The sequence below is a fragment of the Fistularia commersonii genome, chromosome 10 (genome assembly GCF_037954325.1).
Source record: "Fistularia commersonii isolate RoL2024-O1a breed Wild chromosome 10, RoL_Fcom_v1.0, whole genome shotgun sequence".
In the NCBI taxonomy this organism is placed as follows: domain Eukaryota; kingdom Metazoa; phylum Chordata; class Actinopteri; order Syngnathiformes; family Fistulariidae; genus Fistularia; species Fistularia commersonii.
Window position 1 is genome coordinate 14,352,482 of NC_141293.1, and position 15,098 is coordinate 14,367,579.

General features: G+C 51.8%; 2 protein-coding genes and 1 long non-coding RNA gene across 3 annotated transcripts; 1 reads left to right on the plus strand and 2 right to left on the minus strand.

Annotated features, from left to right (window-relative positions):
- Positions 1–104: 104 nt before the first annotated feature.
- hapln2 (hyaluronan and proteoglycan link protein 2) lies at positions 105–3,304 on the minus strand. Its single transcript, XM_086153881.1, has 6 exons — positions 3,174–3,304; positions 2,958–3,052; positions 1,908–2,261; positions 1,628–1,744; positions 1,388–1,570; positions 105–987 (listed from the first exon to the last, which is right to left on the minus strand). The coding sequence occupies exons 2-6, from the start codon at positions 3,034–3,036 to the stop codon at positions 710–712; spliced, it is 1,011 nt and encodes a 336-aa protein (XP_086010007.1). The 5' UTR covers positions 3,037–3,052; positions 3,174–3,304; the 3' UTR covers positions 105–709.
- A 2,073-nt stretch (positions 3,305–5,377) lies between these two features.
- LOC147230493 (uncharacterized) lies at positions 5,378–7,884 on the minus strand. Its single transcript, XR_015106709.1, has 3 exons — positions 7,785–7,884; positions 5,970–7,487; positions 5,378–5,824 (listed from the first exon to the last, which is right to left on the minus strand). It is a non-coding gene; the product is annotated as an uncharacterized LOC147230493 (long non-coding RNA).
- A 239-nt stretch (positions 7,885–8,123) lies between these two features.
- On the plus strand, positions 8,124–14,329 carry rhbg (Rh family B glycoprotein). The gene is made up of 10 exons (XM_086153899.1): positions 8,124–8,476; positions 10,628–10,814; positions 11,046–11,196; positions 11,264–11,411; positions 11,483–11,649; positions 12,608–12,745; positions 12,821–12,954; positions 13,350–13,471; positions 13,575–13,648; positions 13,966–14,329. Exons 1-10 carry the CDS (start codon positions 8,296–8,298, stop codon positions 14,041–14,043), a joined length of 1,380 nt encoding a protein of 459 aa, XP_086010025.1. The 5' UTR covers positions 8,124–8,295; the 3' UTR covers positions 14,044–14,329.
- Positions 14,330–15,098: the final 769 nt, after the last annotated feature.

The following is a 15,098-nucleotide window of genomic DNA, read 5'->3' on the forward strand; positions in this document are numbered from 1 at the left end:
GCTCTGCGTTTGTTTTCCTTCTGCACCGGAGACAGATCTGAGTGGGATTAACGGTGAAAATATTCAATGAATGAATAAATGAAACCATCACATAATCAATCGGTTTATTTTGACAAAAACATTTGAGGCATTTTTAATCCGACCTCAACGCCGTTCCGATCCCGGTGTTGGTGGATCCATCAGAAGGTGGCAGCAGACAACTTGGTGTCCTTTACCACTCGCGCGATTGGCTGAACCCGCGTCAGGTGACCGGCGGACCGGCTCATTGGAGAATGGCAGGGTGCTTTCCGGTGATGTTGATCAGATGTCATGAAGTGATGCCCAAATCTGATCATCTCGTTCCCGCCAGCAAAGGAACGTGACGCTAGCGCTGTTGTTACGTCGTTGTTACCCAGTTATTAACGGAGAGAAGCTCAGCATAAGTATCACATGTGGAGAACGTTACGGTAGAACCAGCCATCAGGGTGATCTTGCATGGAGGGAGAGACTGAGTCCGCCTGAGGTTAGCTAACACCTAGCGTTGGTCACCAGTGTCGATAGTCATGTCCAAATGGTGGGAAAAGAATTGCAGAAACAGGCATGTGACTCCATGGCTTTCGGATGTGATCGGGAAAATCCGATACGAGTCGTGATCGGGAAAATCCGATACGAGATGCAAAGAGAATTTTATTTGGAAGTGCACTGAAAGGACATGTAGTTTCCATCCCGGCTACTTGTAGCAGTACGCTCCGTAGAGCTGCAGCGTCTTGTCAGGGAACCCGAAGGAGTGCACGCTCGGTCTCTGGATTCCACCGCAGCGCCGCCTCGGGGCGATAATGGGAAAACGCACACTGCCATCCTTTAGCCACCCGCCGTCGCACTGGTCCAGCTTTTGGAAGTGCCAGGCGGCGTATAGCTGGCCAACCAGGGCCAGCTCTGAGCCATGGCGCTTGCAGGCCAGGCCCGCCTCCTGGAAGGAGAACGCTCCGGACACATAGAACACAGAACCTGTAAGGAACAAAAATAAGAACTGGTCTGAACCACCTTCGGCAAATTTGCAGGATATGATAGGTGTTCAGTGAAGAGGCTGGCTGCGGGAGTTTGCTTCACAGCGATATGATTCTAAAGCTAATATGAGTGTCCTCCGAAGGGAAGAATCTCCCCCAAAATGGTCTCCGCATGAAGCTTAGCTTCATGCAGGCGAACCGATTAACGGCGCAGGTGCAGTGAGCCTCTAAATCTGTTGGCCTTCCTGGTTCCTTTTCCTTTTCTGGAAACCGATCGGAGGTTGGGTGGAAGGCCCGCAAAAAGAACAGGAGTGAATTTATCTGACCTCCAGAGTGCCACCATGTTTAATGAGACACAGGAAGTTGTACCCTCAGGTGTAAGCAGGACCCATTGGACTCACCTTCTGTGGAGGAGGTGAAGCAGAAAGCATCGAACCGGTCGCTATCCTTGTCTTTTGGCCCGTAACCACGAAGGCCGGGTGGCAGGTCCCCGCCACAGTTGGGCCGGGGCTCCAGGATGGGGTAGGTGACGGTGCCGTCCAGGATCCACCCGGCGTTGCACCAGTCCAGACCCTGCCACCAGGCTGGGGAGGAGGCGGAGTCAGACAAGGGACTGCGAGGACGCTACAAATGGCTCCTACCTCGAAACAGCTGGTCAAACGTCGCCAGGCGGCCATCTTGTTCCTCGCACGCTGCCTTAGCCTGGTGGAAGGTGAACTTGTAGCGTCCGCTCTCACTCTGGTAGGGAAAGACCACACCTGTCGGGGGAGGAGCCAGCAGGTGAACCACCAGGAAGTAGATATTTGATGTCATCCCTCACTTCAGGTCACCATCTTTTCTGGAGGGAGGAGCTAATTCCTGGTGGTAATCTGGAGCGGATTTATCCCTGGGATTAGCCATCCCCAAGGGGGGCGCCCTCACCTTCCACCCTCAGGGTCACCAACACGCTCTCGTCCTCCACGCCGCTGACCAGCTCGCAGCGGTAGCGCCCGCTGTCCTCCAGCTGCAGGCGGCTGAGCAGCAGCGAGGCGTCCATGGCGTGCGCCCGCCTCATGGCGGCACGGGGCCCCAGGGCTCCGTAGCGCCGTGACGAGTGGGTGTTGGAAATGATGACGATGTTCTCCGGGCCGATGTTCTCCGGCTCCACCTTGGTCCATTTTATCCTGAAGTGGGCCGGACGGGTCTTCAGGACGCAGGGCAGAGTGACGTTCTCGCCACGGCGGCCCGCCACCTCGGGCTGCAGCGGCGGTGGCAGCAGGTACTTCAGCGGCGGCGCTGCGGCAAAACCACACCCACAGGTTGCAGCCATTTTGTTGGTTTCCCCTGAAAAAGCCCTCCAACCCCAAACCCGTCAGGGCATCTGTCCTGCTTGCTTTAGTAGTACTTTTAAGATACAGATACTTCACTGATAGTACTTTCCCCTCAGATACTTCACAATGCACAAGTTTAGACCGACCTTAAGGTACTTCATGTCCAAATACCTTCAACTGGTTTTCTGCCGTACAATAGAATTGGTAGTCATGTACTTGTACCTCAACCATATAACCAAATAATACTTCCTGAATACCTTCTGTCGGAGTACTGCATACTGAAACTATGTCTTCACCCAAGCTGTACTTTCTGTCCTGATGGTTGTATTGCAAACGACTTGTTTCTGTAGGTCTTCTTAAATATTCCAACTAAGTACTAGTACAAGTATCTTATCATGCTAATAGTCCTGACCAATTTCAAAGTACTTATTGTCTGAGTACTTGTGATTGTAAAAGTTTGATCCAACGAACATTAATTCCTGTTCTTTGTGTATAACATCAAAGTGAGATTCCGGCCAAATACTACTTGATACAACATGAAACTCCAATCCAGAAAGTAGTTTGTGGGTGAAAGCGCGTGGAATTTAAGGTCATCTTCTGACAATATTGGTTCTTGAAAGTACAAGTAGTAGTACTTTCAATATCCCAGAACTCCTCGTACTTGCCGCCTCGCCGGTTAAGATGGCCGACGAGCCCACGAAGCAGTTCGCCATCAGCAGGACCATCACAGCGGTTTCCATGACGATGGCCGTGTCACTTAAACAAGGACAAAGCAAACGCCGTGGAACATCGTAGTACTTTTCAGAGCCCGAAAAACAGTTTGGGAGTACAGTTGAGGTGGGAGTACTTGAGGGAGCCAGCGAATGCAGTCAATCACCTGGTCAATAATCAATAAGCAGCAGCGAGGTGGTCCTGTGAGGTTCCCGAGGTTTCCAATCAGATTCCGATCAGGTACCGATCAGGTTCCGATCTCCCTCCATCATGGTGACAACCGCCGGCTCCACGTCGTATGCTCTGTCTGAGCTCCAGAAGGATCAGCTGTCACCAGGGTTTAGCCCCGCCCCCGGCCCCCCCGCTTAGATGGTGCGGTCCGTTATTGTCTCCCCGCTCCAGATGTTAATGAGCACCTCCTCCCTCCATCACCTCTCTGCGCCTGATGGAGGCTGGAGGCGCCTCTTCTCTGTTTTCCGACCGGTTGTGAGAGGACAGGAAGTCCCTCCCCCTTTTTGGAGTCCCGGGTGACGGTGTCCACGGCAGCGGGGCGAGCCGTGAACGGGCGGAGCCCCTCGATGGCCGAGTGGCGGAACGGCGGTCATTGCGCCGGTCGGGAGGCGCCAACGAAGAAGGAGACGGATGAAGAAGCTGCAAACATCTGAAACTTGTAAGTACATACAGGGCGTATCCCTATAGTTGCACTACTTCTAACAGTGCTAGAACCCGCTTCCTCTTCAGTCACCTGACACACTAGCTCCACCAATGGGAGGTCAGATGAAGGGTCTCCGCCATGTTGAATCGTGCAATGAGCGGGCGGCTCAGGGGGGCGCCACGACCTCCGACCTTTCCCAGAGGGAGGCTGCCAAACGGCGCCGCCGCGTCCGGCCATCTTTGTTTGTGTCCGAAGGGCAGCTGGGGAGGAAGCCGCCGCCGCCACCGGCACAAGGGACGCTTTGTGAGCCCCCCTGCCCCCGACACACAGCTCCGCACCCCCACGCAGGGATGGCAGCCGCGGACAAACACACACACACACACATACACACACACACAAACACACATACACAGTGTTCAATGTGGAAACAAGGTTAGATTCTTCTGCTCATTGGCTGCTGCTGCTTTTCCATTGTCCTCCTTATCAATGGGGCTCTTCATCCTCGCAATTAGTAGTCACTCCAACACCCGGAGGTGACGGCGTCCATCCATCCATCCATCCGTCCATCCATCCATCCATCCATCCATCCGTCCATCCATCCATCCATCCATCCATCCATCCATCCACTCACTCACCCATCCATCCATCCATCCATCCGTCCATCCATCCATCCATCCGTCCGTCCGTCCGTCCATCCATCCATCCATCCATCCATCCCCTCACTATACATCCATCCATCCTCCCACCCATCCATTAATCCATCTGTCCATCCATCCGTCCGTTTCTCTCTCCATCTATCCACCCTCCATCCACCTGTCCATCCCTCTTTCATCCTCTTTTCATCAAAATGGATTCACATCAGTGAGTGACTGTCAGAAGGACCGTCAGTCTCAGCCAGTGACCTCTGACCCCTGATCTCCCTGCCAGCAGAGGGCGCCGGTCTGCTTGATGCTCATGGAGGTGTGTGTGTGTGTGTGTGTGTGTGTGTGTGTGTGTGTGTGTGTGTGTGTGTGTGTGTGTGTACAGGTGAGGGGCTACATTTCCTGGTGACAGGTCTTCTCTCAGGGTGAGCGATGAGCTGTCCCGCCTGCTCACCCGGCCATGCGTGACGGCGCTGACGGACGCCATGACAGGTGGCAAGGTCACGGCGGCGGCTTTCCTGGAAACTATGTACTTTCTGACAACAACCCCCGCTTCCCCCGCCTCCCCCAACGGCTTCCCTTGTAAAGACACGCTTCCCCTCCTGCAGCTCCGGATGACAGATTTCGTTCAAAGAAAGCTAAATGCCCTTCTAGAACTACATGTGGGTCCTCTTGTGTTTCCTCCTGTTGACCTTTGACCTCGATCTTGGTGCTGATATTAAGGCTGTTTGTGTAGTTTTGTTTGATTGATTGAGCGGCGTTAGCTGTGAAATACTTTTAACCCCCAAATATATAGATGTAGTCCAGTCCGAACACATGCTGCTCATTCAAAACCCCATTTTGAGGCCCGAATCTGAAAGCCCGATTTGAGTCCCTAATCCCAGGTTTTAAACTGAAGCTTTAATATGAAACCCGAATCTGAGGCCCTAATCTGACCAGAATATAGTGAGTGACAGTGTCCGAGCCTCCGAATGAGGTTTGGAAGGACAGATGGCACAAATTAGGAACACTTTTTTCTCCACTTATTTTATTCAGATTATTCTAATCCCAGGATTTATATTCCACGTCTTTCCAGTTTCTCGCCTGTGTGTTATCTTCAAGGGCCGGCGTCGCTCCGATGACAGGGCCAGATATGTCACATGTGACGGCGCCCCGCTGGCCGGCGCTCTGATTGGTTGCTGGCAGCTGTGCGGAAAAGACACCCTTTCAAAGCACTCCGAATCTGGAGTTATAACACGTTTCTGTGCCCATTCAGATTATCTGGTCGCGATTTCCCGTTTCCGATTATCGATGTTGTGGAGGAACACCGCTACGGTTGACCTTTCGAACCCGTCAGGCAGAGATTCACGGCGGCGCCCGAGGCCCTGCCGCCGTGCGTCCTACCTGTCGAGTCAGTCAGGTGACGCCAGAGTCACGCTGGGAGATACCATCTCAGATCGAAGGGGTGATAAGACCACATTCCCATTCCTGCCTTTGTCTTCGCCCTGCAGCTCCTCCGAGCCCCCATCCACCTCCACCACCCTGACGGAGAAGGCAAACAGCAGAACGTGTTCTTCTGAACATCATTTTTGAATATTCTTATTAGTCATGAGTCTCAGCTCAACTGTAACAGTGTAATACCAGTGTAATAACAGTGTAATAACGCTGTTTACGGATGGTTTCTTACACCGTTTCATGTATTTTTCTGCAGGTTTGGCGATGGAGGTCCAGCTGATATGCAAGCCCGGGCCATCTCTCCGGGGACCCATGTTAGAAGAACCCATATGTTCTGATCTCCTCAGATAGATGAGATGATGGAGGTGTGAAGGCTCCATGTTTGATGATGTTTCTCATTTCCCACATTCTTCCCTTGAACATGCACCCCCAACCCACCGCACAGGGCCCCTCTGTGTGTTAGCAAGTAGCACCTGCGGTGTGTGTGTGTGTGCGTGTGTGTTATCTGGTGGGCAGGTTGAGTCTGGCCCGGGTCCGACGGCCGCCTGATGGCCAGATTGTCTTATCGCTGGAGCCGAGAGGCGAAGCGCTGATGGAGCGACAAGAAGCGGCGTGAAGCGTCGGGGGCGGGGCCTCTGGAACCCGGGGGGCCAGATCTTATCAGATGAAAAGTTTTGTTTGACAGATGGAGATGGTTTGGAAACCCTCCGAAGGTCAGGCTTCGGCAGGAGGTCTCAGCGGGCCCTCGGCGACAAGCGCTCCCCACAGATGTTGCATAATTCAGCCTGGTTGTGGAGGACCTGAACCAGGACCAGGACCAGGAACGGGTCTGTTCTGTAAGGTTCATCTCCCATGAGCTGGAAGGGTAACATGAAGTAATGGCTGACCTGCTGATCATCTGACAGAGGGTCATCCGTGAGGGGAGGGGGCTTCTCCTGGGCTTCACCTCCAGTCTGGACCTCCAGGAGGACTCTGCAGATGCTGGTAAACTGTTCAGGATCAGGGACTCCAACCAGGAACCAGAAGAACCCAAACCCTAACCCCGTCCTGGTCCACTGGAACCCGTTTCACTGTCAGAAGAATCCCAGGAACGTTATCTGCTATCGGGCACGAGCCATCAAACATACTCTTGGTGTGTATGTGTGTGTGTGTGTGTGTGTGAGCATGAGATGCGGTGCATTCTCAGGGCTGAGAGATGCCAGGAATGACTGGCGCTCCCGGCGGCCTTCAGATGGTCACATGTTGAGGAAGAACGGAGATGAATCATCTTCATCACATGTGCTTCGGTGGAGAAGAGGTGAAGAAGGGGTGGAGAGGGGGTGGAGAAGGAGCGAGGGTTCACTCTCTGCTGGAAAGTGTTTGGATTTGGAGTGTTTGTTAGACTCTTGACTGTTGCTCTGAGATGAAGAGATGAGGAGGAGGAAGATCAGGGACAGGATGAGACTCGTCTCCAGGATCCTCCCATGTTGGTGCTCCACCTCAGGGGCCTGAAGGAGGGCGAGAAGGGGTGAACCGTGGATGGGTGAAGTCCCCTGTTGGTTGCAGTGAGTGTGAAGATCCCTGTGACCTCCTGAGGTTTAGTTCCCGAGCTGCTGCGGGGCTTTTGGGTTCTTCAGCATCCGGGCGTGTTTGGTCCTGCAGGACGTTCTAAGTTCTCTGGAGATCTTCCTCGGGAGGGGAGATGTATGGACTTCCTGTTGCGGTGGCGGTCCGACCCCCGGCGCTCCGGAGCTCTGATTCTTCAGATTCCCTGAAGTCAAAACAACATTCCTGTTTTTCACTCACAAGAGAGAATACCTCACCCTTGAACCCCCCCCCCAAACACACACACACACACACACACACACACTATCTTCTCAGCAACCAATCAGCTTTAAGCCCCAGAGACCATGTGACCCCGCAGACCCCTGGTCCATCTGCTGTCTCTAAAAAATCAAATCTTGGTTTGGTGTTCTAAAGTACCCATCGCCACGGCAACACCAAGCTTCACTCGCCCCAAAGTTGTTGCTAACGGTTAAGGCTAAATAGTCAACCAAACACTACATACGGGCTTCCGACTTCTCATTGGGCGTTGGTCGGTGTCCGCTGTAGGGGCGGGGTTTGCCGCCTGTCAATCAAAGTTGGGGTCTTCGGGGGGCGGAGTTGGGTCTTCAGGCGTGATCAATAACATCTGGAGGAAGGATCAAAGAATCAGTTCAGAGAGAAGGAGGAAAAAGAAAGAAATATCAATTCTCTTTGATCTCACCGATCAATATTGCACCAATCGATCGTCAGCCTTTAAACGAAGAGGAGCAGGAGTTCAGACCACCTTAAGGGGCGGGGCTTAAGGTGGCCCCGCCCCCTGTCGAAGGAGGTGTGTGGAGGAGGTGTGACCCAGCGAAGCAAAATCCACATGTGTTGGAGCAGTGTGTGTGTCTCCCTCCTGCCTCTCACACACACACACACACACATACACACACACTCACACACACACACCTGACGCCGTCTGTGTGTGTGAGAGCTCCCGTCGCCTGCCGGACCTCCAGCCCCTCCTGCCCCCTGGACCTCTCGCCGCCGGGATGACGGACGCGTCCACCAACATGCGGCTGAAGCTGCCGGTGACCTGCTTCATCCTGGAGATCATCCTCATCATCCTCTTCGGCACGCTGGTGCAGTACGACAAGGAGACGGATGCCAAGAAGTGGCATCACCACAACAACCACTCCGAATACGACAACGACTTCTACTACCGCTACCCGAGTAAGTGAGACGGGGTCGGGGGTCGCCGAAGGCTCGTCCTCAGCCTCTTGGAGGAGCGGGTGGTCCAGCCACCAGCGTGCACCTGCGGTTCCAGGAGGTTCGGAGCCTCCTGGAAGTGCAGGTGGGAAGGCTTGAAGAAGGAGAAGGTGCAGACGGACCCGCGGGTCCACCTGCAGAACCTCCGGCCGTCACGTGGGAACGGCCCCGGGCTCCCCCGGCCCACAAATTAGACCCGTCCTGGTTCAGTTGTGTCGGTTTGCCTCATTACCGGCCGCTCGCACGAAACCGAACAAGGCCTTGAGGTTCTGCCAACTTTCAGCTCCCACGGCAGAACCTGCCGCCAGAAGATCCCGGACCACTTTTTCCGAAAGGCCACGCTCTTATTTTGAAGAGATTATCAGGAGGTGACCCTTGGCCTCCGACTGCTTTTATCTCTGCAGTCTTTGCCTCCGGGGGCCTCAATAACCCCCCCCGCGACCTTTGACCCCCCCCCGCTAGAACGAGAAAAAGTACCAACCCAACCTCTAAATGAGGTTGCAAAACATAAATGAAGAGCTGAATTATTAAATCTCAGTGTGTAATCTGTAATCTGCAGCACAGGAGCTGTCCGTCTCTTCGGTTCAGTTTGCAGAAGTGAAGGTCCAGAGTTTGGGAAAGGAGCTCCGGCTCGCTTTGTGCCTTGTAACACCTTCTGGGATGTTACTGTGGTAGCAGCTTCCCATCGGGAGGCGGCGACGAGGACAAATCAGTGCATGAAGTACCTGAGATGCCTGCCTGAACTTTGGACCGTACCATTTCCCCCTTTCCATCCCGTAATTTCCAGATGGCTCAATCCAGGGAGCCTTCTCTGCAGGTTCGCGTGTCGTAACAAGTACCGAACTCAACCGTTTCTCTGCAGGCCCCTGAAGCTCCAGACACAAGCCCGGGCAAAAGCTCTGGCTTATGCAACTTTTAAATTTGAAACAAAAACGTAGAAATGTCCCAAACAGGAACTTTCACCTCTGATAACAAGCCAACACAACCACTAATGCATGAAGCCACTTTATAATCCAGATTACGGCTGCAGCTGAGGGCTCCTCAGGAAACCTGGCGGAGAGATTTAAACATTTTAATGTTCGTCAAAGCATCGTCAGCATAGAAAGGCATTTTTACCTGAATTTATTTGGAGAAATCATAAAAAAATAAAGCAATAAATAATAGAAGAACATCTGCGGTTGTGCTGAGGCTTCAGATTAAACCCTGCGGTCCAGTAATCTCTGAGGAGATCCAAAAAGTAATCCAATCAGATCACATTCCTCCAGCAGAGCAACCTCTTCTATTTGCATGTTGTTTTGAAATTCCAGGAATTAAACAGCGAAAGGAATAGCAAGATGATAGATTAGAGATCAGAGATCAAACTTTCCAGGTTGAAGAAAAATGGCGTGTTCTCAACTGACACTGATACTTTTCCGACTGAAAAGTACCGACAACCAAAAAGTACTTTCAAATACTACTTTTAAAAGCAGTATCTTTGACTGAAGTCTCTGTTCAGTTCCTCCACCTCCCCGTCCGACCTGTTCCTCCAGAACCACCGACGCTGTGGAGTTCCGTGTGTGTGTTTGTGTGTTTGTGTGTGTGTGTGGCTGTGTGTGTGTGCGCTTGAGTGTATGTGTGTTGCATGTCCACGTGCCCTCAGGTCACACACCGTTTGGCCTCACCTGAAAACACATCTGTATGCACCAGCTCCGCCGGAGGTTGAAGGGGGCGGGGCCAAGGATGTAATCTGAGAGGATGTGAAGGTTTTTCAAATAATCCAGAGGAAAGTATCAGTGAGCTGAGGGTGGTTTATTTGGGATTATCTGGAGGTAATCTGTCAGAAAGGGTTTCAGTTCCTCCTCCATCTTGAAGAGGATGGAAAGGAATTTCCCCTGTGGGGATCAATCAAGTTTATCTTATCTTAAGAGACACTGTCCTGATTCAACAGGTCCAGAGTGAAGCTGGATTAGAAATCAGGTCCTCTGCGGACGTCTGGAGTTATTCTCCTGTTGTTTTTCCAAACGTCTGAAGGGAACCTAGAATTGATCCTTGCGGAACGCCACTTTTAACTGGAATCTCTGCTCACCAGGATCCAGCTCTTCCTGTTTCATCTCTCCATTTTCTACCCTTGCGCAGGTTTCCAGGATGTCCACGTGATGATCTTCATTGGCTTCGGCTTCCTCATGACTTTCCTGCAGCGCTACGGCTTCAGCAGCGTGGGCTTCAACTTCCTGATCGCCGCCTTCGCCCTGCAGTGGGCCACGCTGATGCAGGGCTTCTTCCACGGCATGCACGAAGGGAAGATCCACATAGGAGTGGAGAGGTAGGTTCTCCAAACACCAAGGTTATAATCCAGAGTTAACAGACGTGTGATCATCCTGGAGCATACAAGTATGGAGACCTTGCAGAATACCAAGAGTTGCTCATTGAAGCAGCCTATTGTCCTCATTGGGCACTTTGCGGCGGTTCGTCTGGAGAAATTTCTAAACTTTCATCTCACATTATGCTGGTGTTGACGTCCGTTCACATTGTTGTTCATGTCGCCCCTGCCCAGCATGATAAACGCTGACTTCTGCACTGGCTCGGTGTTGATCTCCTTCGGGGCGGTGCTGGGGAAGACCAGCCCGGTGCAGCTGCTGATCATGGCCATGTTCGAGGTCACACTCTTCGCCGTCAACGAGTTCATCCTGCTGACCGCCCTGGGGGTGAGTCCCGCCGCCCCTGCCCGTCCCAAGCTGCTTGCCGCCCTTCTAACCCGCCCCGACCCTCCAGGCCAAAGATGCCGGCGGCTCCATGACCATCCACACCTTCGGCGCCTACTTCGGGCTGATGGTGACCCGGGTCCTCTACCGACCCAACCTGGAGAAGAGCAAGCACAGGGACAGCTCCGTCTACCACTCCGACCTCTTCGCCATGATCGGTAAACCCCGCCCCCGGCTTCCTAAAGCACTTCCTGTCTGGGTGTCCTAACCCCTCCCAAACTCCGTCCAGGTACCATCTACCTGTGGATGTTCTGGCCCAGCTTCAACTCCGCCATCACTGCCCATGGAGATGACCAGCACCGCACCGCCCTCAACACCTACTACTCCCTGGCGGCGTGCACGCTGGCGTCCTACGGCATGTCAGCTCTCTGCGCGCATGACGGGCGACTGGACATGGTGAGTGGGACTGTTCCCTTTGAAATCTAAGATGGATTTTTGAAGATCAAAGAAATGCTTCTTTTGAAGTTGGTTTTCAAAGTCAAATCCAGTTGCTGGTTTGAATCCCGCTCAGATTTGGGTTTGGGTTTCCACAACCCAGCTGGAGGATACAATCTCCAGCCTGGAATGTCCCTGAAGTGACACCTTGGTCAATCAGCAACTGCTGATCCCGCAGGCGCAGGGGTGGAGGTCAAAGGTCAGGCTAATGATCTCAGGTCGGGTTCGACATGCAGATTATATCGGACCAACGACTCTGCTTTCGGAGTGATGAAAATCGCGGCCCGGGGGCGGAGCCAGCTCGGTCGCTGACGGGACAACTCACTGGCTCCTATCTCCCTCATCAACACACACACACACACACACACACACAAACATACACACACAGCTGCTGGATGCTCCTCCTCAGAGCCTCTAGCCAGGATACGGTATTGATCAGGTATTGGCTGAACACTGATTGACAGGTGCAGCACCTGTAAATAATGAGTGTGTGTGTGTGTGAGTGTGTGTGCGTGTGCTTTGACAGTCACACACACACACACACAGACACACACACACACACACACACAAACACACAAATCAGCCGAAAGCTTTGCCCAGGACCAGGTTTTGATCGGGTATTGGTTGAAAACTGATTGATGCTTGTGACATCTGTGAATAAAGAGTGTGTGTGTGTGTGTGTGTGTGTGTGTGTGTGTGTGTGTGTGTGTGTGTGTGTGTGTGTGTGTGTGTGTCTGGGTGTGAGACTGTCAGGGCACACACACACACACACTCAGATGATGTTCAAAATAATTGAAAAAGTCGATCAGAAATCATTCCAGTGTGCCTGGTTTCCATGGAAACTATTCACACACACTGATGGTTAGTTTTTATTGATTGATTAATTGATTGATTAACATATCGAATCCCCCCCCTGCAGGTCCACATCCAGAACGCGGCCCTGGCTGGGGGTGTTGCCGCGGGAACGGCCGGCGAAATGATGCTGACTCCCTTCGGCTCCATGATCGTGGGCTTCCTGGCCGGGATCATCTCGGTCCTGGGATTCAAGTTCCTCTCGGTGAGCCGGCGGGTCTCCAAGGACGGCTTCGGGACCAGGTGGTTGTCGCTCTGACGCTCTTCCTCCTCCTTGCAGCCCATCCTGGAGGAGAAGCTGAAGATCCAGGACACCTGCGGCGTCCACAACCTGCACGGGATGCCCGGTGTCCTGGGCGCCATCGTCGGCGCCGTCACCGCCGCCTTGGCAACCGCCGACGTTTACGGAGAGGGGTGAGTGTCATCCGACCTGAAGATGATGAGGATTCAAGATTAGATCCGATTTTCACATTAAATCCAGACACAGAGGCAGAAAACAAACCTCTAATCAATACTATGGATAATGACCGATATCAGCAGATTGATCATTACACTTCAACCTCTGATCAAACATCAGAGGAAGTGGTTTCCAATGTTTGCTGTGAAATTAATGGATCTTATTTCCGTTCACTGATCAATAAACCAATAATCCCCACAATCCTGGCTGCAGTTCACTGAACCTCCAGCAGGGGGAGCTAAAGCTCCAGAGCAGAGATGGAACTACAGGGAGCGAACAGAAGCTGACTCCTCTTCTTCTTCTCCTCCTCCTCCTTCATATCTTCTCTCTCCTCATCCTCTCTTCCTCCCAGGATGGCGGACGTGTTTCCTGACATCGCCTCTGGACACGTGACCTCCTCCTTCCAGGGTGTTCGTCAGGCCATCTCCCTGGCGGTGACCCTGGGCATGGCCCTGCTGGGAGGGCTGATTGTGGGTAGGTATCCGCCCCCGTCTCCCCCGTCAGATTAAAACCTCAGATTATCAAGTTGTTACGAACCCCCCCCCCCCCTCCTCCTCCTCCTCCTTCCCACCCCCAGGGCTCTTGTTGAAGCTCCCCATCTTTGGCGCTCCTCCTGACACCATCTGCTTCGAGGACAACATCTACTGGGAGGTGAGCGCCTTCACATCTGACGGGCCCTCGGACCGCAGTCCATAGATTTGTTCGATGTGGTCACTTTATTTGGAGCCCCCTGGAGGAGAACCCCTCCTTCTTGGGAAACGATTATAATCCGAAGGGATTATAATCTGAGCGGATTGATAATGGGAAGAGATTACAATATAAAGTTATTGTAATCTGATCAGATAAATAATCTGAAGGGATTTTAATCTGAGTTCGGGAATCCTTCTAAAGGAGTACAACCTATGAGGATAAATAATCTGAGCAGATTATAAATATGACTAATCTGAGCGGTGACCTTTGTCCCTCAGGTTCCTGGAGACGAGGAAGGTCACGGCGAGCAGATGACGGTCGTGAGGATGGAGGAGTCGGAGAAGCTCAACAGTTAGACACACACGTCGAAACACACACATAAGACAGACACACACACACACACACACACACACACGCACACGCACGCGCGCACACACACGTCACCTCGTTGACACGCAGAGCTGTCCTGGCACCGAGCCGCTCCGACCACCAGGGGACGCTGTGCGCCTGCGCAGGACGGTCGCTGTCGTCCGGCCGCCCTTCCAGCAGCTTATTTACTTTTTTTTTTCTATTTCTGACTTAAAAAGTTCCTTATCCCAACCCCCGCCTGAATAAACCCTCATCTTCAAATTGTTTAAAAAATTTTTTTTTTTGTTTTGTTTAGTTTTGTATCTCCGGTCATCGTGGCTGTCGTCCCTCCCGCTACCATGGAGACACAGATTTGTTAGCAACAAATCTATAGACACAACAAATGGGAAAAACAAAAATATACATTGATACAAAAATCAGACATATAAACAGTATATCAAAAAATAGTTGCCATGCTGATACACATACACCCAAATATTTCAACAAATTTTTCCCAAATAAATTTCATTTGTACTGCCTCATGATTCTGAAGGTCTGTACCTTCAGAAGAAAGACGGTGGGATGTGGTCTGCTGTTCATCCATTTCCTGTCGTGAATATGAAATTTTCCAAAGAGCAACGCAGCTTGTGCAAAAGAAACAGTCCTTTTCCTTGGTGTGGAGAGAAAAATGGCCTTATCCGGCAGTCGCAGTGAGAATCCAGTCCTCCTCTCAATAAAGGCTTGTACATTGAAGCAAAAAAGTTGTGAGTACAAGCAAAGATTAAAGAAATGTGAACTAGATTCTACATGTATAACACAGAAATCACAGGAGTCATCAATATCAATCCTAAATATTTGTAATGTTTTTTAGCTGCGTATATGTTGTGTGCAATTTTATAAGAAACCTCCTTTACTGTATTATTGACAGAATTCATTACTGGTCAGCCATATTTTATTCCAATTTAAATCCTTATATCCAGAAGACCAACAAAGAAAAAAAAATGTAGGAACAGTTTTACCTACCAAAAGAGTCTTAATTTATTTATGTGGACATTTATCTTTT